The sequence below is a fragment of the Aphelocoma coerulescens genome, chromosome 2 (assembly GCF_041296385.1).
Source record: "Aphelocoma coerulescens isolate FSJ_1873_10779 chromosome 2, UR_Acoe_1.0, whole genome shotgun sequence".
Classification (NCBI taxonomy): domain Eukaryota; kingdom Metazoa; phylum Chordata; class Aves; order Passeriformes; family Corvidae; genus Aphelocoma; species Aphelocoma coerulescens.
Window position 1 is genome coordinate 50,841,817 of NC_091015.1, and position 25,404 is coordinate 50,867,220.

At 41.8% G+C, this 25,404-nt stretch overlaps 1 protein-coding gene across 6 annotated transcripts in view; it reads right to left on the reverse strand.

Moving 5' to 3' along the window:
- Positions 1 to 4,937: 4,937 nt before the first annotated feature.
- TRIM71 (tripartite motif containing 71) overlaps positions 4,938 to 25,404 on the reverse strand; it is a 57,173-nt gene continuing 36,706 nt past the window's right edge. For all 6 annotated transcript variants that reach the window (XM_069005833.1, XM_069005831.1, XM_069005830.1 and 3 more), the window contains 3 exons: positions 18,951 to 19,118; positions 9,369 to 9,503; positions 4,938 to 6,701 (listed from right to left, as the gene is read on the reverse strand). In XM_069005833.1, coding sequence (XP_068861934.1) covers positions 5,250 to 6,701; positions 9,369 to 9,503; positions 18,951 to 19,118 — 1,755 coding nt within the window. In that variant the 3' untranslated portion in view covers positions 4,938 to 5,249. The remainder of the gene's footprint in view (positions 6,702 to 9,368; positions 9,504 to 18,950; positions 19,119 to 25,404) is intronic.

Here is a 25,404-nt window from a genome sequence, read left to right on the forward strand (position 1 = left end):
GGAAGTTACTTAACTACATCAGTACACAGACACTTAACATTCAGTCAGTAAGGCTCCATGAAAAGAGCTTAAAAAAATTATCTACCTGAGTTTGTAAGTTGATACAATCATTAATAGAAGGTCTAAGACCATGCAGGTACACAAAGCATTTTTAGAACCATTATTGGTTGAACAATGATGGAAAAAGATGCCAGTCTGGCTTGTTAACCCGTAAGATCACTTAGAGACATCAATGTACATTTCCCACCATAACATTTACCAAACCCAACACAGCCTATTGTTATTAGGGGTCTCCTGTACCCACTTCTGCCACCCCTCAATATGAACTGGGGAGGAAAAAGGATTTTTTTTTCCCCCAACAGAGTAGTCTGAAAATGTGCTTCTGCAACTTTACTCCACAGGTAAAACAGGGGGTATGTTGCACATCACTACTAAACTTGCCTAAAACCCCAAGACACTGGTTTTAAACTGCCTCTCCTGAGTATGTCTGAACCTAAGCTGCCCTCCAGGAATAGGAACTTGATTGCTTTGTCATGGTGGAAAAAATCCCATTGAGTCAAGCAAGATACTAATACAATCACCAAGTCAATAAAATAAAAAATCAGGACCTTATTCCCTTCAAGCATTTGGTATAGCATTGTGTTTACAGCAATCATAACACCAGTCTTCCCAAACAGGACACATTGGTAGGCATGCATAAAAGTTTTTCTCTTGTAGAGAGAAGACCTAAAGGTCTTAGGGACATAAGAACACTGCAAATGAACATGAAATATGTCACATCAGCCAGTAGTGTCATAATACTGAACAAAAGTTTACACTTCCATACCTCGTAGTGAAACCAGAACAAACTCAAAAGCATTTCAGGTCTCAGTCCAGTTTGCCTGAACATTTGGTTTTATTTACAGATTCTCTAGAGAGGGCAGCTTAATATCTCCATAGGCAGGCAGCAAAAACAAAAGCAAACAAAAGCAAGCAGTCACCACATAGTACACACTTAGTATCTCTGTTTCAATTAAAATGCTTTTCCAACAGGCAGGATGAATCCTCCCCCCAGGCAGATTCTCAACTATTTCCCAAACCTGTCTGATGCTAAATCGAGGTAGATGATTTACTTCTGCAAAGTGAGGTAGAACTTCAAGCAAAAGATAGTGGCATCTCTAGTTGTGCATTTTGTACCACAGCAAACGGTTTCAAACTCCCAAGAGACCAAAGGTACAATATTTGTCTAACGCAAGTACCAGTGTTCCTTTTTTATACAGTTCCAAACTGTTTGTCTAAATATCTCTACTTTAAAATACCCTATTACCTTTTGGCACCATTTGGCTTACACTCCTTTAAAAAATAAACAAAACTTTGGCACAATATTTTTTTAAACTAGAACTGAACAAATAAATCTTATGATCAAAGTTATGGCAAGATGAGCCTATAAACCTGCTCTCTTCAGAAATTAATTTTGGTTTAACTGTAACATAACAGACTGGGCCCACTCTCCTTCAATTCCAAGGGAATGCCACATCCAAGTGACTTGTTCTTTCTCCCAAGTTGGTTATGTCTGGCCCTAACATGCATTAGTTTTCAGGTGTTATCTTCCTTCCCTTGCTTTCTTTAAAACTTTAAGGTTTATGGACTTCCTTAAATAAGTTATATTTAAAAGGTACTAAATAAAAAGGAGTGAGTTATCTGAAGGACCTGCATTATATCAAGTACTGAATCTGCTTCAGCTTGCTACTAAAATTCCTGCTTAAATAATTCTAAGAAAGGACAAGATTGCTTTATATGCTGAACACCCAAACCAGCCACACTGATTGCTGATAACATTTTGTCAAGCAAAAGGTTTGCAGAGAGCCACTGGTTTAACACGGCATAGAGAAAATCCTTTGGGAGTTCTAGCAGAAGACAGCTCTGTCACCCACATTTGCTGTTCCCCAACGGAGAGGCACACACTCACTTTACCTTTCTCCAGGCCATTTCCCCTAGTTAAGAAGGTTACTCTGAATGCTTGTTTGGTTTGCAATCCAGCTTCCAAGCCTTGCTTTTCCTCTCTCCATGCATGCATGTTGTCATACTGGGGCATTAACCTGAGAACATGCATGGAAAAGCAGAGCAAGCTTTGAATCTCATTTAAGTATATTACTTTTTAATAAGCCCCTATGGGGCATCTGATGTTGGCATTGTATATTAGCACTACTTTTTTTCATTGCATATAAAACACTCCATTTTATAAGCTACACTACCACTTTTCAATGAGACCAAGTGTGCTTAGCACTATCTATCACAAAGATAAGGAATTCTTTAGGGTAGCTAAATAGTAGTGTTTTTAAAACGAAAAAGCTCCCCAACACATGAGGTCAAACACTCCAGGTTCGGTTTGCAAGCAAATCCCACTAAATTATGAGTTAAATAGACAGTAACTTAAAAAGAGTTCAAGTCATTCCTCTTCCTGACTAAGCTGGGGGGTTGTGCAATGGCTCCATTCAAAACAGCAAAGGGCAGCTTCAGTGTCTGTCACCTTCCACACGGTGCAGCCTGGGGGGGCAAAACGTTCCTCCAGTTCAACACAATCCTGACTGCAGACTTCACTTTTTTTTAATGCCTGGAAAAACAACTCCCTTCTAGCTGCAGAGAAGGGCAAACCCCACAAGCATTTAAGCACAAGAGCATTTCTAGGACACTTCAACACTGTCAGCCACTCTGGTCAAAGTATTAAGAGACCTGGCATTTTCATTAAGACATGATAGGATAAATGCAAGGACACTGCAGACAAAACATTAAAGCTTTTAAAACCAGTTTTCTTTGGTATCTACATCTTGCAGGCTATTAGTTTTCACAGCCCAAGTTGCAAATAATTCTTGGGCTGAATAATACAAGACAACCATGGACATCTGTCACAACTGTAGGCCACCCCCAAGAAGGGAGGCGTGTACACAGGCAGAACTTGCAAAACTTGAAGGTAAACTAGCTCTCTCTCATACACATTTTGTGTGGCCACAGAAATTTAATGACAGACATCTGTATAAAAGATTATCCTTTCAAGACTGTTTTTAAACCATGCCATCCTAAGATTAAGCCTAACTGAAACACACTGCTTTGAAGAGTCTGCTTCCTTGAGGCTTTGGCTGAAAGGGAGCACAGTTGTTTTATCCCATTTAACTTAGGTGTTTTTCCTCATCCTTCTTTTGAAAGAGGTTTTGCCATCTCATGAATCTTTCTTGTCTCTTTCTGGTCCTTTAGTTTAAGCCTCCTCTAAAGTGGCAGCTCTCTCTATCTGCACACATCATCGGTATTTCTACAAAACCCAGAAAGTTAACACTCCTTGGAGGGGAAAAGCAGCAAGAAGGAAAGTGCACCTTGTGATTTCTCACGAACTTGTAAAGAGCCTTTCAACCTCAGGTCACTTTTGTGCATGGTGGCTGGCAGAGAGATGAACCCTTTCCTTGGAGGATGGTTAAGGCTCTTCAGACTTTTCAACAATGACCATGTTTACATTTCAGAGATCTCTTGCAAACAGTAAGGTAAATCCCATGGCACTTCCAAACCCAAGAGTACTGACACATGAGTTTTTGCATTGCAGAAGAGCCCTCTGTTTCCCACTTTAAACAATTCTCCTTTGCCAACACCAAAGGGTGAAGCTACAGGTCTGTAGAGACCATATCTGCATGAACAGCTAAACCAGAATGCAAGAAATCGAAGAATAAAACCAAATCCTTCCAGGGATTCAAAGTCACATTTTGCTAAAGAGATCTCTATTCTCCCCAAAAGTTTCTGCTTCTCAGAACACCTGTTTTTATATCCCCTAAAGGGCAAACTTCCCCTGCCTCCAAGCTTTTAAGGATCATATACATTAATTTTACACAGAATTCTTTGGTACTGCCCTGGGAAAAAAGCAGCAAAGTTTCACCTCGATGCAGTTTGCCTTTAGCTGGTACTGGTAATTCTTCACTTGGATCTGTAGCCAGAGATCCTGCAGCAGGGAGTTACAGGCCCACCCCACCTACCCTAAAAGCTACAGAAGATATTCTCAAAATCTTCAGTCCAGCTCTTTGGGGAAGCCAGAAGATGAAAAAAAAAAAAAAAAAAAACAACAACCAAAACCTCATCACTGATAGAGTTATTGCAATCCTCTCTAAACAAAAAACCCAAAACAAAACAAAGCAAAACAACTGTTGACTTCTCCAAAACACACCCTGAATCTCCAAAGCTGTGCTTATTTCTTACTTTTGGAAAAAGGTACCACTTCTGTTCTAACAAAATCAAACGTTATTCCCTTAAAGTCATTCTATGGGGAGGGGCAAAAAAACACTAGTCATTTCACAAGAAAGTAAATCAAAAGGGTTTGATTTTCCCTGTTTCAGTGCTCCTTGTAACCTCTTCTGTTTCCCAGATTAGGGGCACTGATAAAAAGAAACAGTAACTTTTTTCAAACTAATTTAGCTTTCAGGTGAAAAGGGGTAAAAATGAAATTCTCAACGACAGGATACATTAAAGGAAGCCTTGCTTTTTATCTTAACTTTACAATGACCGCACTAAGCCACTAAAATGAACAATTTGGTTTAAACTTAAAGAATTTTTGTGCATTTTCATCAGCTTCACTTTGTGCTGTTAAATTACTGTGTTTTAGTAAAAAAATACAGAGAAATGCCAAAAAAGATGCAAACTTGCTCTTCCTGGCGAGTGACTCCCACTCACTTTCACAAAACGTTCAAAGCTGTCTGGGAACAAGATGCTGTGCTCGCCAGTAAATCAAACACACTGAGGTATAAAGAGGAGAACAGGAAAAAGTTCTCTGCTGCAGCAGCAATTTAAAAAAAAAAAAACCAACAAAAAAACCAAACCAACAACAAATGGCCCTCCCTCCCATGTCCCCACCCACAGAACTGCAGAATGGTCAAGAACACAAATTCTCTACAAACACCTACTACCATTTTCTCCATTTAGTCTAACAGAACTCACCACACAAACCACCTAATGTGCACAGCAACACTTGTTTGTGCATGAAACCCCATCGGGGGGAAAGAGGTAAAACGTTCTGAACTATGAGTATGTGGGGATGGGGCAAGAAACCGGGGAGGGAAGGGAGGACAATGAGGTAGATAGAATTCAATTTTACAGGCTCACTCCCTGCAGAAAAGGTAAGTACATTCATCTGTAAAAAAATTAAAGATGAGGTAGGTTTGAATTAACGTTGTATTTTTTTCATTTTCTCTTAGAAGAATTTCCCTGAGACAGTTTCTTCCTAATTCAAACACAGATTAGAAGACGAGAATTCGATTGTTTCCAAAGTCGACCACAACAATCATTCCATCAGGGGTGACAGCTATACCTGAAGGACGGTCCATCTGACCAAAGCCGCTTCCCTGAGTGCCAAATTTGCATAAAAAGCTACCATTGGACTCGAATATCTGCACCCGGTGGTTCCTGGAGTCGGCCACAATGATGCGCCCTTCCTGATCCACGGCCACTCCCTGCGGGCGCAGGAATTGGCCGTTCCCGGTGCCCTCGGAGCCCAGGAAGCGTGCTGACTGGCAATCTGGATGTATGACCAGGAGGCGATGGTTGTTGAAGTCTGTCACTACCAAGTGGCCCTCGTGATTGAATGTCACACCTCTGGGGGAATCAAAGTGCTTCCAGAGTGCCCCTTCGAAGCCATACTTGTTAAGGAACACACCGTCGGGCCCAAACAGCTGAACGCGATGGTTCCTCGTGTCAGAGACCAGGATCTTGCCCTCTGCGTTGACAGCCACATCCCATGGATAATTGAATTGCCCGTTCTTTGTTCCTTTCTCCCCAAACTTCAGAATGAACTGCCCCTCAAACGTGAAGATCTGGATGCGATGATTGTCCTTGTCGGCCACGACGATCCTACGCGAAATGTCACAGGCCACGCCGGCAGGGCGATCGAACTGGCCCGGCCGGGAGCCCAGCGTGCCAAACTTGTGATGGAAGGTCCCGCATGGCTTGAACACCTGGATGCGGTTGTTACTGCGGTCGGCGACAATGATGTAGCCCTCTTTGTCGACGCTGACCCCCCAGGGGCGGCAGAGCTTGCCATCGCTGTCTCCCTCGCTGCCGAAGGACAGCCCCGGCAGCCCGATACCAATGTAGCTGCGCCCAGACTTCACCACCACTTTGAAGGGGCTGTTCTCAATGTGTTGGTTGCACATCATCACGGACACCAGGTGCTCTCCCTCCAGCTGGGGACGGTAGCTGACCAGGTAGGTTCCGTTCTGCTGATCGCTGACGTCTGCCCCAAAAAGGTTTCCATCTGGGCCCATGACCACTGCAGAGATCATGTCACCCCCTGAAAGGCGAGGCTCCCCATCGTGGTCGTAGCCGATCACAGTGAAAGAGGCCACCTTGCCCTGCAGAGCACGCTTGAGACCTTCCCCCGTGGCTTTGGTCAAGGGAGCAAAAGCCCCGCTGCTGACAAAGCCCATAGATTTAATGGCCATATACAATGCCTGGTCAGGAGGGGTGAACATGATCCTGTCATCTTCCTGTGGCTGGAGAAGGCCTCTGACGTTCTTCAGCTCCTGCACCTGAGCCAGCATGCGGTCCCGAGCCAGAAGAATATCCATGGTACGACCCTCCTCCAGGACCTGCTGTACAGCACTAATGGTGTTATCCAGCTTGTTTAGGTTCTGACGTAACTTTTCAACTTGCAAGTAGAGTGACTTGGCCTTGACTTGGCGAATCTTTTCCACCTTGTAGGAAACGGGGGAGAGAAAAGCACACTTACATCAGGAAAGACAGACCAGAACACAGATTTCCTCCAGTCTCCCTTCTACATCAAAGCCAGTTGGAGAGTTGTTACGGCATGTTGACACACAGCTGCAGAACAAACATCCAAAAGCCACGATGTAGACAAGAAGAAACAAGGAAAACTAATTATTTATCCAAATTTAGGATTATTAGTCTCTCCTACCCTCCAGGCAAAACCATACATTCCTACCCTGCAGATCTGCTGCATCAGAGTGACATTTGAAAGCAAGAATCACTTGCTTACTAGTAATTATTTGCTTCCCCAAATGGTATTCTGTTTTCTAGTTGCAAGGTACTTGACAGATCATCCACAGGCACACCTCCATTTAGCCCCCAGGGAAGACAGAGGTTATTGCAGCCTCTCAAGAAGAGCAGAGACTGAGGCTTCACTAACCAGAACTGAGACCAATTTCAGAAGGTGGGTTGTTGTCCCACAGAGCTGAGGCTGATAGTCAGCATCAGCTAATGCACATGGGCTCCTGTCATTCCCCTTCGCCCAGAACTGTCTTCATGTGACTGGATAATACCAGACATCTATCTCCAGGGATTTTTAGGGTCCAATTATTTTAATACTTTCTTGTAAATACTGGCGGTCATGCTGAGCTCGTGCTTTAAAACAGGATGCTTTGTAAACGTCACTTCAAATAACACAGAAGGTTGCTGCCAGTCCCTGCTTGAGGGACTGAAATTGCTGCAAAAATGGTTGTTTTGTAACTCATCTATATATGTCTGTGTCTACCTTTACATGTGAAAAAGCACTTTGGACTATCTGACAAAGACACCTGCATTTTAAAGCTAATGTGACATGTACTTTTGCAACAATAAAGCAAAGACATTTCCTGATGTCTGAATACCTGCTTGGCTGCAGAACAATAACTGAAATGCATTTTAACAAAGGAAGACTCAATGTCTAAACACCCCTTGGGGTTAGACACTGACTACATAACATATGTACAAACATGCTGTAAGTTGAGGTATGCAGGTTTTACCAAACTGTAAAAAAAGAATTAGAGATGTTTCTTCCAATAGATGTCCAAGACAAATTGATCTAACTTAGGTCTCAGCTTAATCCTTTGACTCAGCTCTGGTATACAAAATTGTTTATTAGCATACTTGATCCAAGAGCTTGTTCAACTCAGTTTGTTTTGCTAAAATAATTTATCACCATATTTTCTTCTTAAAATAATGTTTTCTAACTTGAAGAGAACTTGCTCTCGCTGCAGATATTCCCAAAAAGTGCATTTGTACAGCATCATGGGATAAAAAGAGCTTAGGGGCAGCTCTTACTCCTCCTGTACTAGGAATACCTTAAAAGAGAGAGCTGCCAAGCTTCCTGGGGAAGGTTAACAGTGAAAAGTGAACTCATCTCCCTCAATCCAAAACCTCAGAAAAAGCAGCCTTCGGAGTACACTAACTATATAAAGTGCATTTTTAATCTTGCTAGTGACACTTACAAAAGAAAACAAAGCTTCTCTTGCAGGGGATGAGTCTCACTGTAGCTAGAGCAGTTCTATACAATAAACCTCTACCAGAGTGGTCATTTTGCTGGCAACAGATATTAAACCAGGAAATTACTGTTCCAATTCATGTTGCTGGAGAAGAGGGGAGAAATGCCCTAGCAGAATGGCACTGCTTCTGGGCAGCACGTGCCTCGCCAAGCACACGTACATGCATCCTGCCCAGCTCTGTGGTACAGGCAGCAGCCACACAGCACCTGGTTTCCAGCTGCACTCTCTGGTGCCACTGCTTGTTATAGGAGCAGTCTCAGTTTACTCATAAACCTTTCCCATCTTGACCAAGCATTATTGCTCCCTTTTGGCACTATAGCAGTCATGGGGTCATCGGACAAGTCAGCTTGACTTGGTGATCTAAAAGTCCTAATCCTACAGGTGAGAGTGTGTTCCTGTTCAATTCTACAAGTGGGATGCAAATGGCCAATCCAAACTAATCTGTGCTAAACAAGCAGAGAAGAGCCATGACCATTAAGTTACTTTTCTGGAATAAGAAACTTGCCTGTTACTTCCTTTCCTCCTCTCAAAATACCACACATGCATTGTGGCTGAAACGAGCCCATCAGTTCAGGATTGTGCAAAAATTCTTGCTGGAGAGTACTCTTTTCTTATACTAGTTCTAAAAAAATAATTAGAGGGAGGATGCTACCTTGATTAAGAGTAAAGGTTTTTAGGGATGGGGACAATGAAAGTTGGTCTCATAGAATTTCTGCTAGTCTTTCTAAAAAAAAAAAAAAAAAAAAATGGATGGGATATACAGCTTTGCTCCTGTCCTTTATGAGAAGCAGATCGGGAAACTGATTATACCATGCACCTAATTCTAGAGCAGCACATAAAGATATTTTGAAGACATTGTTTACGGAGCGGATCTCCTCTCGGGGCAGCTGCTGGGCCAGCAGGGGGAGCGCCCAGCCCGCGTGTGGGGCTGCGCTGCTCTGAGGATGCAGCAACCCCTGCAAAAACCCCACCAGCAGCTCCCATTAAGGAAACCTGCAATTTTCCTTGGATATCAGAATCTGGCTGTGTAGTAGTTTAAGTATTTTTTCAGTTTGAGAATCACTTGTCAGCAGTACAAGCCACAAATGTAAGGGTGCATACCTTCCAGAGCAGCTCACACTCCCGCTCTTCCAAGGCCTTCTTATGTCTAGTGGTCACTACTTTGACTTCAGACTGCACCACCTTTGCTTTCATCTCGACTTGCTCTGCCACAGCCTGGGCCTGTTCAATACTCAGCTAGGGAGAAAAAAAGACAAACACACTTTAGGCTCGACCAAACCAATTAAAAATGCATCAGAGGACTGCTGCTTACATTTCACTACGCCTTCAGGTGAAGGCATAAAGTGACAACTCTTAGTTTCTTACTAGGCCTTCACCCATTTCATACATTGCAGCCTAAAAACTGACAGGATTGTTTACATACATCTATTACATGGAGTTTACACCTTCATTGTGCCTTGCATCAATGCCACAGCACTAAATTCTCTGTGCAATTCCAGCAGGCAGCTAGTATAGTGAACAAGAGACTAGCACAGAAATTCACACTCCTGTTTTCTTACACGTAGAGAACCCAATTTTTCTACTCCCTCAAAATGGTTCAGACTGTTGTTGTGATGGGTCTGCTTCTAGTAAGAAATGACAGTGTAGGGAATAGACTGCGTTGTCTATGTGTCTGAGCTGCACAGAAAATACCCCTAACATAGCATAAAGTTAATCAATTTTAAAAGAAAAACCAAAAAACAAATGGTTATCAGTAAAAAGCATTCATATAGCTATTCACACCTTGGGTAGAGACCAAATTATTTTAACCTTGCAATGCTAGTATTTTAAAAACATTCTGTAGTAGCATTCTGCAGAATGCACACCAAAGGAGCATGTCTCCTTTCCCCCCTCAAATTAAAAATGGTTTCCTCAAAAAATCCTTCCTAAACTACTCCAAATTTTCACAAAATATTACAGAAAGGGGCATAAAAACAAAGACCAGGCAAATCTGAAGGATCACAGGTCCCAGTGGAAAAGGTTCAATAGCAATGGTTAACGATTTTTCAACACTTTTGTCATACAGTGAACCAACAGATGAGCCTGTGAACCTCAAAGAGGTTAAAAAAAGACTAACTTATTAGTCACAAAATTCTAAAACAAAATGATGGCATGTGAAGGTATTCAGCCTAAAAAAGAGGGGTTCTTACCAATTTATACAAATACTTGAAGGGAGGGCACTGAGAGGGCAGAGCCAGGGTCGTTCCAGCGGTGCCGTGTGACAGGACCAGAGGGAATGGGCACAAACTGAAACAGTGGTTCCCTCTGAACATTAAGAAACACTTTTTTTTCTTCAGAAATGCAGGCTTATTGAAGTCAGCAAAAAAGTAATTTAAAGGCTTTATTGTAGATTCAGAACCTCCTGGAGGATACCCTCAGTTTAATTCTACATATGAGGATGTACCAATCTATGAACTACCCAATGTGACCCAGCATCATCTAGAAAGTCAGACAGTACTTTGTCATCTTTCACTCAATAGTTGTTAGTATTTTTGAATTCTCAGTTCAGCAGCTTCTAGTTTATGCCAACAGCTGGAATGCTAAAACATAAAAATTTAAATATAGTGTTACGTGGACATTTTCATTCCAGGTAAGTTATTTTAAGACAACTAGTCTGAATTAGACTTATTCTTTCAGGTCACATAGGAGATCCTTTTCTGAAAGAAAAATGAGACTAACTTGGCCACCTGATTGCTCTCTGGAGACAAGTTGAAGACAACCCCAACAAAATCAGACAAGACAACATTTCCATCTTTACTCCAAAGAATTCTCCTGCAAACTGTCTGGGAAAACAGGAGTGCTACTTGACAGCCAGCCTGCAGCCCAGGATTCAGTAAGAGGAACAGGTCTTTCAGCTCTTCCTCTTTCGTGAGATCCCAGAGTCACCTTCACTACAGTTTTAACAGGGAATGTCTTCAAACTCATAGACAGCCTACATATCCCAGTCCCACTGGAGGCTGACCTGACCTGCCCTCTCACAAAGTTTCTGGCAGGCGAATTTGACAAAAAATGAAAATCTCATTACAACACTTCGTGAAGCAGACATGAAGTCACAATTGGCCATGGATTAAGGCTTCATAAAAGCCAGTAGGCCTCAGACCTAGCTGGAAAAGGCCACACATAACAATACTGTGCCTCCATCTCTTCTTTGCCATTCAAATACAGAACCTGCCCTACTGTAGGGAAAAAGCATGCATTTCTTCCAAAACAGACCTAGATTGCCATCAAGTACAGCAAAACACCTTCCTTCTCTAGCAAAGAGAAAGAGGTATCTCCTTGAGAAGTGTTAGGGAAACTATCCACTCATATTCCAATTTTAACAATGATGTCTGTGAAAGCATAAAAGCCTTGATTCACTTATTTTTGCCTTTTGTACAGCAGTACCAATTTAGAAGCATGATCTATGTAATATGCATCCCTTTTTATACCTTAGAGATAGGAGCAATCCCAGCTTCCTCATTAACCCCCACTAAAACCAGAGTCCACCTTTCAAGAACTCCATTGTAGCAGGAGAGGTAGCAATTCCCTGTGGATGCTGTGATCTTTCAGCTGTAGGTACCAGATATGGTAGGGCAAATAACAATAGCACAAGGTTGTCTACCAACTACACATCTCATCATCTGGACTTATTTTTACTTGCCCAAGCTCAGATCAGTGAGGGATGCCCAAAATGCTAAGACTAATATCCAGGATACTGGTGAAGTTTTGGTAAAATTCAGAGGATCCTGCACTCTGCCCAAATAAGCTACAACAGCCTAGGAAGGCTAACCAGCATCAAACATGCAGAATTATGATGGGGGGAATAGCAATAGGCAAGTTATCTACATCTGAAGCAAAAGCCAAGAGCATTAAGCACAACTTTTGGGATTCTTCTTCACATGGAAAGCCCTTGTTCACTTTGATTACTGTAAGATGTCAGAGTTCTGCCATGAAAACTCACTCCTGCTGTTCTGCAGGCATTTCCTGTGCGGAACTTGGAGAGGTCAGCTTTTTAGGAAGCCTGTTAAGCAGCAGCATTTCTTGTTCTGCTCAGACACCACACAATCTTTTTAACAACAAATAATTGTAAAGAAAAACAGCTTTTATGATGCTCTCTCCTCATGGTATGTCATAATTTTTCTAGTGCTAGTCAGTTAGATGGTCAACCAGTTCACACACTTGGGAGACAGAAGACAAGGCCTGTGTTTAGCCAAGAATTATGCTGGGTTACTGAATTTGAGATGGAGAACAACTGTTTTGTTTCCTGCTGTTGGACAATGCAGTACATAATTTAGTTGCTGCTGTACCTCTCCACTTGTGGCTTCTCAGGGGTCTGAAGATGGCCAATACCAGTCCCCATTCTATTAGAGATGTCACCAGTGTCTTGTGTTTGTTAAAAACAAGTAGATGACTTTACAGTGTATCTTTAAAACTTTAGGGTTGAAACTGGTACTTCCAATTCCTCAAGAGCAAAACTGAAGTGCAACAGTCCTTGTGCAGGTGATACATTCCAGAGGGCCACCACACCAGGAAACTGCACACGCAGCTTCCAGTGAGGCAGACAAACGTGAAGGAAAGCAATGCAGACACCCATCACTAGCTATTGCTAGCAGCGCATTTCGGTTTTGAGTAAAAGGTGAAGGGCAAAGTCGTATCGGAAACTGGGCGTCCTTTGCAAGCTCCCTTTAGGTGGACACTTCTGTGAGCTCCCTCTTATGTACATTTCACCATCTGAGGGAAAAACTAGTCATGATCTTGCTACAGTGGCTACAGCAACTGATGGTGCAACACGAACCTATGAGGAAACGTGCAAGAGTCAGAAGTAGCAAGGTAGCAGCATTACAGAACTTGGCCATGCTTCAGGATATCTGTGCTGACTACAGAGGTGCCCAAATCAGGACTTGCCATTTTGTAGAATGGTAGCACTCAGCAATTTTTTGTATTTCCTGTCGTCTGTTGAACAATAGGAACTAGAGCCTCAAGTTATAAAAAACTTTATATCATTCCATGTTTACTTAACTTAAATATTCCTATGGAATATTTGATGTTCTAGACTCCCCAAGTTTTCACTAGTGCTGCTTTTTTAAATGAAAAAAATATGATCAAAAGCATACAATGCTCTGGGAGAAAGAAAAACTGCTACAAAGCTTGTGTTCTGAAGAGCAACTACAGAGGTGCTGATGCCCTCACTGCGTGGTTTCCGCTGTCTGATACTCAAATTAAATCAATATGTCCACAGCTAGGTCCACAAAGCACACAGATATTTGAAGATGCTAACTCAGCTCTCTGAAACAGCAGGGTCTGATAATCCAGATGCTGAGCCATGTTGTTAGATGCATGTTACACCAATTCAGTCCAGGAATTTATCCAACTGCAGCTCAACACACCACAGTGGCAGCACCATGAGATGCATGAAGGCTGCTTATGGTAACTGCACTGCAACACATCAATGGTGGCTTGCATGAACATATTTGAAAAGGTCTCTAGGATTTTTTTATTCCGTCCATCCATTCGTCCAAAGATGGGAGGGAGGTATAATTTTTCAGGCATTAATTTTGATATTTAAGTTTCCCAATCTCAAGTTTTCCAATGAAGGTGCAAACCCTCTGGAGAGAAAATTCAAACTTAAAAGCAAATTTTGGTTCTACTGAGGAATTCTTCAGTATTTCAGGGGTGAATGGATCACAGGTATTGAATAAAGAATATTAAACATACACTTTCCTACTTCAGTATGGAGAATTTATGCTTTAACCATTAAGGAACTTAAGACTAAGTTAACCCTACTTAGCGGGGAAAAAGCAGCTGAGATGCTTCTTCTCTGACAAACTCCTCTTTGGCTTTTACAAGCATAGTAAATACAAAAAGTCCTGAAGGAAACTTTTTTGTATGTCTCAAGTAAGCCCTCTTCCACTAAATGGAAGGTGTTCCAGCCATAAGTGGTTCATTTTCAGTTCCTTAAGGTCACAAAAAGATACAGTGGTCTTGTTTCACTGAACTTTTCCAGTTACTTATCACTGTTTCAAAGCGGGATAAAACAACCAGGACGTAACAGTTTGCTTTCTCCAGCATCAAGAACTGGATACAAACTTCCTAATGTTCTTACACTAGAAAAATGAACTGTAAGACCCTACACAGTTGCAGTGACAGGTACTACAACTAACAACTTTAGCAGTGAATTTGCAGTAATACTGGTGCAGCCATAGTACAAATCACAGTAGCTGGACCAATTTAAAGGCTTCAGTCTAATGTGTGTAAAACACTAAAACATTCTCACTTGAAGTTCCTCACAAAGATAATTTTAAAAGAAGCTTTGATGGAGGGAGGGCTAGAGGCCAGGTCAACTCATGCCAGATACAACTAAACAATCATTTTGGTTTGTACTGCAAGAACAGACTTTTTGCCTACAGTTCTAGGCAGAACAGTAGTTTTGGACAGTGACACATGTCAAATCCATCTTCCCCAATAACCATCTGCTTATATGCTGCACTCAGGAACTCACTGAAATACCACACAAAACAGTAACTACAAGTACAAAGAAATTCAGTCTCTTGATATAAATCCCAGCTTTAGAAAAAGCACAGTTGACTCCATTTTGTTGACAAAGCTTCATTTCTGATTCTCAAACCTGCAAGCCTGACTTCAAAGCCATCCACAAGGCTGCCTGAGCTAACTCAATGTGACAACCCCAAAACGATCCCTTGCAGCATAGCAGTGCCATCCTTCTCAGGTATCGACCTCCCAGCAGCACAGATCCATATGGCAACCCACAGGGAAGCTCCCACTGAAGGGCAGAGGCTCAGGGCAATACATCAGCTTCCTTCTCTGGCTAGTTGAGTTCCTTACAGTAACCCCTCACCCCTCATAAAGGTGTTAATCTATTTCATACCACTTCCCCCACAAATTCAGGAGGGAAGCTCCTAAGCCTTTCATGACAGTAGATAAGAGAGCAGCTCCCGCTATGTTCTGCACATGGCCAGTCTCACTGGTGAGGTGGGGCAGTGAGAAGCTTGCATGGTCAAACACCCCAGCAAAACCAACTACAGGCTCAGCTGAGAAAGAATTTATTTTGTTTTCCAATAAACCCACTTTTTAAGACACCTGAGACGAACAAATTAAAATATATTTTAACATGTCCACCTGGAAACTGACCCTAAATGAACAGGAGAACTCAGTGCTTTACTGTTATGCAAGTGCATTAGATTACATGCCTACATACATACATATATACAGTTACACACGTATAGATGTATTTTAAGAACGTGACATTTTGAAGAAGCCATCTATCTTTCATCATAACAGATTTACGTTCAGTTTGTGACCTAGTCCTTGGAAAAAATTCTGAAAGAAGACAGCTAAGTGTGCACTTTCATGAGGTAAAACAAGGCAGAGAGACACGCTCCCCATGTAGAAAGGCAGCAGTCTTGATTCCTCCCACACCATTTATCCAGTGTCAACTTTGGCTTTCACATCACCCTGTGAATCAATCTGAGTCTCTGAAAAGACTGGAAAAGTATCCCAGCTAGGAGTATAGCTTTCCACTGAAATAAGGAAGAGTCCTACCAGCAACCGAGTTGGATGTTTCTGCTCCATTCCCTGGCACCATCAACAGTCCTTGTAGCAGTGCAGTCAACCAGCCAGGGGGCTGACCCAGACAAAAAGTAAACCCACAGAAAGGCTACCCTTTCAGCTGGATTAGTTCACCACACAGGCACAAGTTCTCATGTTAGAGACAGGCTTAGAAATGCAGGCCAGGACCATCATAGCACAAGGAAGCAGGGAAAGCTGTCCATTGCTGCAGAAATTTCACTGAGAAAAACAAAGCAAACCTCTTGCTCTTAGGCTTGCTATTTCTTGCAGAGGACTTCAACTTCCTTGAAAAGTGAGGTTTGGACTCTTCTGGAGTGATAGACTACATCAGGCTTCACTGGATCAAGAGGCTGAAATGTATCCCAACTCACAGCATTTTTTTTAAGTCTGAAAAACAATCTTTCCTCCAAAGCCACAGGAAGAGCTTAAATAAACATTTCTTCCTAAAAGCCTTCAACTTTGGTTAACCAGATACTCTCCAGCCAGTTGACTCATGGCTTGATTTCCTCTCTCCTGCAACGCCCTTCAAATTCCACCTTTTCCCATTTACTCTCAACTACCCCTTCTCATCCACCCTCAACATCTCCTGTCAGGGGAGCTATCACTTTCAGAGCCTATTAAGAAAGAGTTTCTTGTACAGCAGTAGGAATCAGTCTCACTAAGAAGTGCTACTACAAGGTATTACTTTGCAAGCCTCTTAGAGCTCCAGTCTTGTGTTCCTTATATTACAGCTTGTACTGGCATTTAATTATATTCCCATACTTTTAAGAAAACCATTCAAGCCAATTTCTTTTAATTTAGAGACTACTTATTTTAGACTTTGTTTTAAATTCATGTTGACATGCTATCTCTTCCCTAGGATAAACATATAGCCATAGTGTCCCCCAAGAACAAGGAAAGCTCTGCTCCATGAAAACTTTTGAGTTGAGCAACTCTGTTTTTAACAGCATCACACGCTCTTCTAGTTGCTGCTGATGTTGCTTCAGGAGTAGCTGGCTTGAGCTGAACAATCTTCCCATTCCTCCACAAGCACAAACAGATTTCCAACCCCGTCAGCTTTCTCACTGATCTGTTTGCTCACTACCCTTCTTCTGTGCAGTGCTGCAGATTAAAAACCCCACTAAACTAATGAAACAACTCAGCTCTTGAAAACATGGTTCATTTTACAGATCTTTACACAAGCTGCTCAGGTAATGCTTCCAAGACAGCCTCTTAACCTGGATGGGCTGTAGCCAGACCAGGGCAAAGCTGCACAAGCTAAGTTCAGTAGAGCTGCTTGTCGAGTTACATGAGCATAGCCTGTGCCATGCAACTTTTACCTGCACCATCAAGTAACAATCAGCTGACCACAATGGCAGGAGCCTTCAGCTTAAAAGCCAGAGAATAAATAGGAGGAATGAGCAAAGTGAACTCAGTGGGAACAAAATCAGGCACAAAAGCATTTATGCAATAGTAGCAGAGTGGTGCTCCATGATCTCCTGCTAGTTTCTACTCCAAAAAAGTCCTTAGATGATTTAGCTGTACCAGTTAGATGATTAAGAGCCCTGAAGGTCAAAAGCAGTAATTTAACTACTAACAGGCAAGTCCTTGTCTAGGACAGGCTGGAGAAATTCAAAACACTGCACCAGTGATGGTCTTTAAACTAGTATAATTCCTTCCTTCTTGTCAATTTGGGGATGTGCGAAACATTTCAGTATGGATACTGCTGAAGAGCTTTATAACCTAGTTTAAAACAAATCTTGGAAGATGCTATGTTTTCCAGGATTCTGTCTGAAGGTGGAGTTTAAAGTTAGCCATCCAGCTCCAAAAATCTGATGTTTACTATGCTGGTGTAACAAGTTAACATCAGAAGCAGAGGGGAGCTGTCAACAACTGTTTACTATCTATACCAATATAAACTATTATCATTCCACTGGTGCAAAGACTTAATGAGAGACTAATTTGTTGTTCTTGTTTCACAGAACAAGTTTAATTCCCTCATTTACTCAAAACAAGCAGCAGAGGAAGGACAATGAGCCTTTTAATTTTTTATTTAATTATTTTAATTAAATTAATTTAAATTATTTTAATTTTATCTTAATTATTGTTATTTTAATTATTGTTTGTACCCTGCATGTGCCCAGAAAGCTCACCCAATTCACAAAGTAACTTTACTCCCTATCCATGACATTCTGCAAATGTTTACTCAAAAAAACAAAAAAAAACCTTTGTAGTTAAAGTACATAGTGTTGAGTTTTGCAACACCAAACTCAAATTTAGAACATGACACTAACAAAACCACGTGGCAGGAGGTGTGGAGTGAAGCTTCCCACTATGCTCTCCCCACCCAAAGTCTCCCTATAGACAAAACTACTGCTAATACCATAGCAAACCTACCACTAGGTATACTCAGCAAAAGTAAGCATCTACATATCACTGCAGTTTAGTTCCCTATGAAAATTCCTTCTCTAGTTTGAAGCACTGTGCTACCTTCTTTCTGGTCGCTGCCAGGTATTGCTATTTGCGCTATAAACCACAGCTGAGGTAGAACACAGTTGCAGGCAGAGTGTGCATCTCTGTGTGCAGAGCAATCCTCACATGGAGACAGCTCTAGATCCTCTGCACATGCAGGTTAAGAAATTTCACACTAATCCAGCAGCTGATTAGTATTTTGTATTTGGTGGCAGCCCTGGAGACAAGAAGATCCAAAGGTAAGTAGAGTGCTAGGTGCTATACAGGCAGGATGATGCCCAAAGTAAGTCTCAGTCATAAAAACAAAACCAGGTTTGGCACTGCTATACAAGATCTGAGCTTTCTTGAAATGCTTCACACTCAAGTGTATTTGTACAGAGCTTCATATATATTGTGATTTACATCACAGGATTATGCTGCAAGAATGCAAAACTATATAGCAGCACTTTATTTTCAGCTCCACTGCCACTTCTGTCAGAGATCTGAGAAAACAGAAGGGGTGAGAAGACTGACAGCAGAAGCAGAAAGCTTTTTGCCTTGACACCTTGCCCTGTAACAGACAAGCTGGGGGGGGAGGGGAGAGAAGAAGGAGGGGGAAATAAAGTACTTAAGTTGGGAGTATCTTACTTGAATAGCCTGTCGTCCTTGCTGAGCATCTGCCAGGAGCTGAATGGTGAGAGTCCTGGAATCCTGTAGGGCATCTTGGAGGTAGATAAAGCTGTGACCCACATGTCGTCCCATGGTACATTCCCGACATATGGGGACAGAACAGGTATCACAGTAGAAATGCAGTACCTAGAAGGAAAAATAGATATATTTCTCACTACATAAAAGCAGAATTAAAAAGAAAACAGAGCCAGGATGTTTAAAAAAAATATATATATCCAAAAGCTCAACTATAAAGGAGATGGTTAGAGGCAGTAGCAACAGGCAAAGACTTCACAATAGCTTCTCCACAGAGGAAGAGCTATCCTTCCCAGTAAGCTCCAAACCATGCCCTAACAGTTAGATGGAAGTGTCATTGTTTTCTTTGCAATACAATACTAGGAAGAGTGTCCACATCAGCTCCTCTTTAAGAGCGGAAGCCATCTGCCAACACTTACAGATTGGAGATGGCATCTATGGCAAGTTTCAGGTGAAGACTTTTCCTGCAAATACAAACACCACATTCTCTTAAGTGGTTCATTCAATAATCAATACACTGGAGAGCTGCAACACCAGCACACCCACTCCTCATAAGGGGAAAACAAACCATGCATGCTAAAAACCATCCTCTCATTTCAAAATATGCAAATTCCTTACGTTCAGGGCAGCGAAAATGTTTGGCAAAACTCTCCCCTGCCACTCCCAACAACAAAGCAAAAAACCTTTGCTACAACAGTGTTTTCTATGCTAGTGATGCTTGAGCTGGAAAACAAGACTGGAACTTTATCATGCCCATCAGAGCGTTTGAATGCTACAGTGACCTGTGGGTAACCACTAAATCTCCGTTCTGTTCACAAAGCACTTCCAAACGCTATATTCAAATCACAATCTTACACCAAGATGTTAGCCTAGAAAGCTGGATCCATTCATCACCCGTAGCCGCTCCCATTCCATCCACTAGAGGGAAGTAACACACAGAAATAGCAACTTTCGTGGAAGCGTGCTTTCTCTTAGAGGGGAGCAGAAATCAGCTGTCTTAAGTTTTTGTTTCCAAAGATGCAAATAAAGGAGCACAACAGTCCAACACAAGAAAGTTCTGTATTCAAGTCTTACTCTTAACTACATACATTATTTTTCTTAGAGTGTAATAATAATAACAGAAAATCTGTATTACCATGGAAGAGTACAATGGCACGAGGTTTCATACCATGAACAACTTTTTCATCACCAGATATTTGAAGCCTACCTCACAGAAAGGAGCAAGAGTAGAACAAAGATTGGACAAGTGTTTGATATGCCTGTCTTCTCCCAGCTGTCATCCAGCCACTCCCGACTCCAGCTAACAGCTCGTGATATGGTGCATAACATCCCCCTTTCCCTTCTCCCTCAAAAGCAAGGGGAAGGACAGGACAGGTGATTCCCTTGGATTGCCTGAGCTGCATAAAGTGACACTTTAAGCTCCTATAAGCACAACAGCTGAAGTGGTATATGGATTAATTTCTCAAAGGGGTATGTGTGTGTTCATGCGCACGTGTCAGATTTTACTAAAATCTGCCCTTCTCTTTTGAAATTAAGTTTTGCTGTAGGGAAACTGGAACAGACTTCTATTTGCTTCTGTTCAAACACTAAATCCTCAAGCAGTGTCTCAGACTCCCATTTTTGTAAGTAAAAAAATGCCTTAGCTATGAAATGCATTGTTCAAACACATCATCCACCTCAACTAGAGGGATCCTTGTCCTTACACTGCAGTTGTCTAAATATGTATACAATGTTCACTTGCACATACAGTTCTGTCATTTTTCTGTTGAAATTACAGGGAATGTTTATTACATGTTGCTAAATAACTCCACTTAAACAACTGAGAAGTTGAGAGAGAGAATGAAAACCAAGACAAGGTATCAAGTTAAGTCATATGAATCTGATATACTTTAAAAACATACAGCAGGGATTTGGGGCCTCAGTCAAGCAGAGCAGCTGAAAGGAAAATGGTGACCATACGAACAGAAGACCAGAAGCAAGTTAAATCTGTTACTAGTCCTCCACAACAGTCAATACCAGAAGGAAAAGCTTAGTCCACTCCTGCTACAAGGTAACAACTTCCACTGAGTAAAAGAGTCACCCAGCCTTTCAAGCCAAAGAAAAAACCAAGCTTAAACTGTTCAGTTACCTCTTGCCACCCACCAAAATGTGGCGGGAAACATCACTCCTGAATTTAGAATGAAGAGTGACGAGAGCCATATTCTCATTTTGGAAGAATACACAGGACACAGCGGGGGAAGGTCTTGGGTAAATACTACAGAGTCATTGGTAAGGCCTTACTTGTTTCTTAGTCAAACAAACAAATAAAAAAGGTTAAAACAACCTAGATTTAAAACTGAGAGCAAAAGAGTTAGCAGACTTGGGCAAAAAGAAGTAGATAGTGCTGTAATGATCTCCGTCATTACACTTTACCTTAAGTACACAGAGGAGACAAGCATGAATGCACAATCCCTAGTGTTCTCCGTGGGGAGGAAAGCTAGCCACCAGAGAAATGAAGGAGTCAGCCAGCTTCCAGATGAACTAGAAACTCCCCAGAAACTCCTTTCTGGACACAAAGACTACAACAGAACCCCCAAACTTGTCAGGGCTACAAGGGCAGTTCTCCTCCTGTGGTCAGTCTCACACACACTTATCAGCAGCACCCAGCAGGCTGTACATCAGCTCTACCCAGCAAAGGGGGCATGCTCCCAGAGAATAAAGCTGCAAAGTCCTCAGCTGTGCAGGGCACAACAGTGAGGGAGGGGGGCTGTGCCAGCTGGGCTGACGGAGCTTGGGCACAGCATCCAATCCGCCCGTGCTTGCAGCCACAGCCAGGAGTTTATTGTTAAGCTCAAGCCTGCTCACATCCCAGTCCCTAGGTCATGGCCACAAAGGTCATGTACTGCTAGATTAAGTTTCTATGCCTGTTTCTAAATAGAGGGGGGTCGGGGGGAGCCAGATCTCCCCTTTCCCCCCCATCCCTCAAACAAGCAACTCCCTGGAAAAAAAATTCATACTGAGGATAGGTGTAAGACAATGCACAGCTGTGTTCTCCTTTCAGAACTGATACACACACAGCGCACCTAAAGCGCTGGCAGAGCCCCTCTTCTTCCAGTTTCAGCAATGTGAGATGGCCACCCCACATTTCAGTTCACTGTTATTGTAGCATTGTAATGCTCCTTTCTTTGCTCATTATAGGACATATAAGAAGACTGGTCTGGAACAGGCAGGAGTAGTAGGAGAGAAGGGAAGAGTAATACTAAGTCTTCCTTAGTGGACATCAACTTACACTCAGGTAAAAAAAAAAAATTCCACACCACCACCAAAAAACCCCAAACCCCCACCAAAACAAAAAAGCAAAGCAGTACCTATAGGAAATTTTTAGGACTTTTCCCCCCTCTGAAGAGGCAGAACATGATCCATCAAGCTGTAAATTAACTATTGTCCTGTTAATTTCACTATTTACCCAAAGCTAGGAAAAACTGGTTTATAAGCAAACATCTTCAAACATTGCTGGTTTTCCTAAACCACACTAATGTTCTGATGGGCAGCAAGGAAAGAAGTATGAAAGCAGAGATTTCTCATTTCAAAGAAATTTACACTCTGTGTAAATTGCATTTAATTAATTGTTTCTTTCCGTAGTAATTATCAAGTAATTAAGTACAAACAACACTTTTAAGACAAAAACTGGTGCCCTACAACACCCTATCCAGTAAGGGGAAAAAGATTAATAAGCAAGTTTAGGAGCTTTTATTTCTTTTTAAAAACTGTTCCACTGCATTAATTAGTATTTTAGAATTTCCACCAGAATTAAATGAAGAGAGAAATCAGAAGGAAGAGGGGACTAGTTTTATAGATAGTTAAAAGTGATTTATTTTAAAATAAATCAGCTATGGGTTGATTATTTCCCAAACAGGAAATATTTCCTGAATTGGTGGCATACAATTTTAGACACAAAACAATAAAGGGAGCCTACTTCAATTTAAACAGAATCAGTGAACCATGTTACAGGGCTATTCATCTTTTACAGCCACAGCAGCCCAAGAAATACAACAGCAAGGCCATAAATGTGATTGCTTCAGGAAAGGCTGTACAGTGCACCGTAAAAACATTTTACAACAGCAGGAATTCCTGGGTGTCGCTCTCCCCATTTTTTGGTCCATCTGCTTTCAAAGGGGGCAGGGGGATGGGCGGAGATGTTGTTAAACGTCCCCCGGGACTGCACAGCAATCAATCATCATCTGATGAATGGCCACTAAAGTTAAACCCTGACCCCACTCCACAATTCCCACACCAGCCCTTCTCTCCTTACTGCTGACCAGCTTCCAGCGTGTCCCCCCCCCCACCTTCCAGCCCTCACCAAAATTTCCCAAATACCAAGCCCAGACAAAAGCAATGGAATGTAGTAGGCACCATGACAGAGGAGAATTCAGCAGAAACAGCATCTGAGGAGGCTTATCCTTACACTGTGTTTAAATAAATGTTCTTTCTGCAATACTCACAGTGCTGTCTCCTCCCAGCTTGCAAACACTTCGTTTCTCTCATTTTCAGAGCACATGTACATGCAAATGGACAATAAAGCATGGGGAATCTAATCACGTTCAAAATTTGTTTTCTGTCATGACGTTTCAGTGTCTTGCAAGGATTTTATTTAACCCTACAGTGTTAAGAATTTGTACAAGGCAGCAGCACATAAGGCCACCTTATTCTTAAAATACAAGTCTGATGCTCTAAAAATCTACCCTGTTACCTTAACCAACAATAAAAAAGTCTACAGACAAAACAGTAGCCTCTTAGTTTCTACTTTTGGAAAAGTTTCAGTATGGCACTTGTAAGTTAATGTAGGTTGATTTTATGATTTAAAAAAAAAAAAATCATACTTACCATTTAAACTGACTTACCAGTCAGTTGAAAGTTTTCCATTACTAAAGGTGTTTTATTATCAAGTTCCCTTGACAGTAACTCAAACACCAGTGGCTTTGTTAGGTAGTGTGTAAGGCTTAGATGACCAAGTTTAGTATAAAGCAATTTTCCAAGGAATTTTGGTCCTATTTCCTCAGCACTGTTATGGTTTTGGGGGTTTTTTTTGGTGGTGGTTTTTTTTGTTTGTTTGGGGCTTTCTGTGGTGGTGGGTTTTTTTTTGTGTGTGTGGGTTTTTTTTTTGTTTGTTTGTTTGTTTTGTTTTTTTCTTCCCTCCCTCCCTGGAGAAAAAAGCTGCTTCCCTGCATGAAGCAATTATTTCCTTTTTTTTTTTTGAAACAGTATACAAATGAACTAGTCATCCTGAGCGGTGTAGAGTTTGATACAGATAATTGTTGCCAAAATAGGTAATATTTTTACTCTGTAGGAAGCTAGTTCTTAGTTTCCACTTCAATGGCAATTCATGACAAGTAACTTGCTTCACACCATGATGAAAGTTGTATTTCAGGAACCTTAATTTGAAATGTGAGTGCTAAATATAAAGACTGAAGACATGAGCAAATCACATGATACACATCAGAACTACGGCATTTTCCCAGTACACCTTAAACATTTTGCATTCAAAGATACTTAAAACCCTCATGTTTCTCCCTACCAGTTAATGATCAAATTCCTCCTAGAACTTGTATTTCAACTTGATGCTCTGGTGAAGAGACTGGCTCAACACCAATCTTCCTCACTGCATCCAGTGGTAATGGAAAACTGTACACCAGCTCCAGAAGGTCTCCACAGCAGACAAGAGTTACTTCTTGAATTTAACTCAATGTTCTGATAACAAAATTTCTAGAGAAGCACGGGCACTTTGAAGTGTTACAGCCCTACCTCACACTGGGCATGCAGCATGCACAGGTAGCTGTACCAAGTGGCAACAGTGACATTAGTTTACCATTACCTTCCTTTGCCGCTTGCATGAACAGAGGTGTGTTTTGGTCTGTTTAGAAATTCATCAAGTGCAAGAGGATCACTCAGCCCCCTTCTGTTAAATTCACCTTGATTTCCTTACCCCACCTGGAATAATAAAAGCCCAGCTAGCAGATGACTTGGCTCATACAAGTCTGTTTATAGGAAATAAAGCTGCAATTCCACACACTTTTTTCCCCAGCACTAGTGTTAATACCTGTCCTTCCCCAGATGCTCCACTGGGTTCTGCTCCTTGTTTCTCAGCCACACAGGTATCTCTTGGCCCAGCACATGAAGGGGAAGGCAGCTCACAAATAAAACCCCAAATGTGAAACCACATACAGCTCAAGGCTGTCATTTCACTTCACAGTTAAACTGACAGCTGCTCTGTGAGGAAGCCCTAAACCTCCCCTGCCTCCTTGCTCCTAATCTCCCTCCCCTTCATGCTCCTCCAGTCTCAGTGAAAAGATTTGGGAATCTTTACAAAAAGCATGAAATTCATTTTTGAATAAACTATTTTTATCAGCTGAGGCTGGGA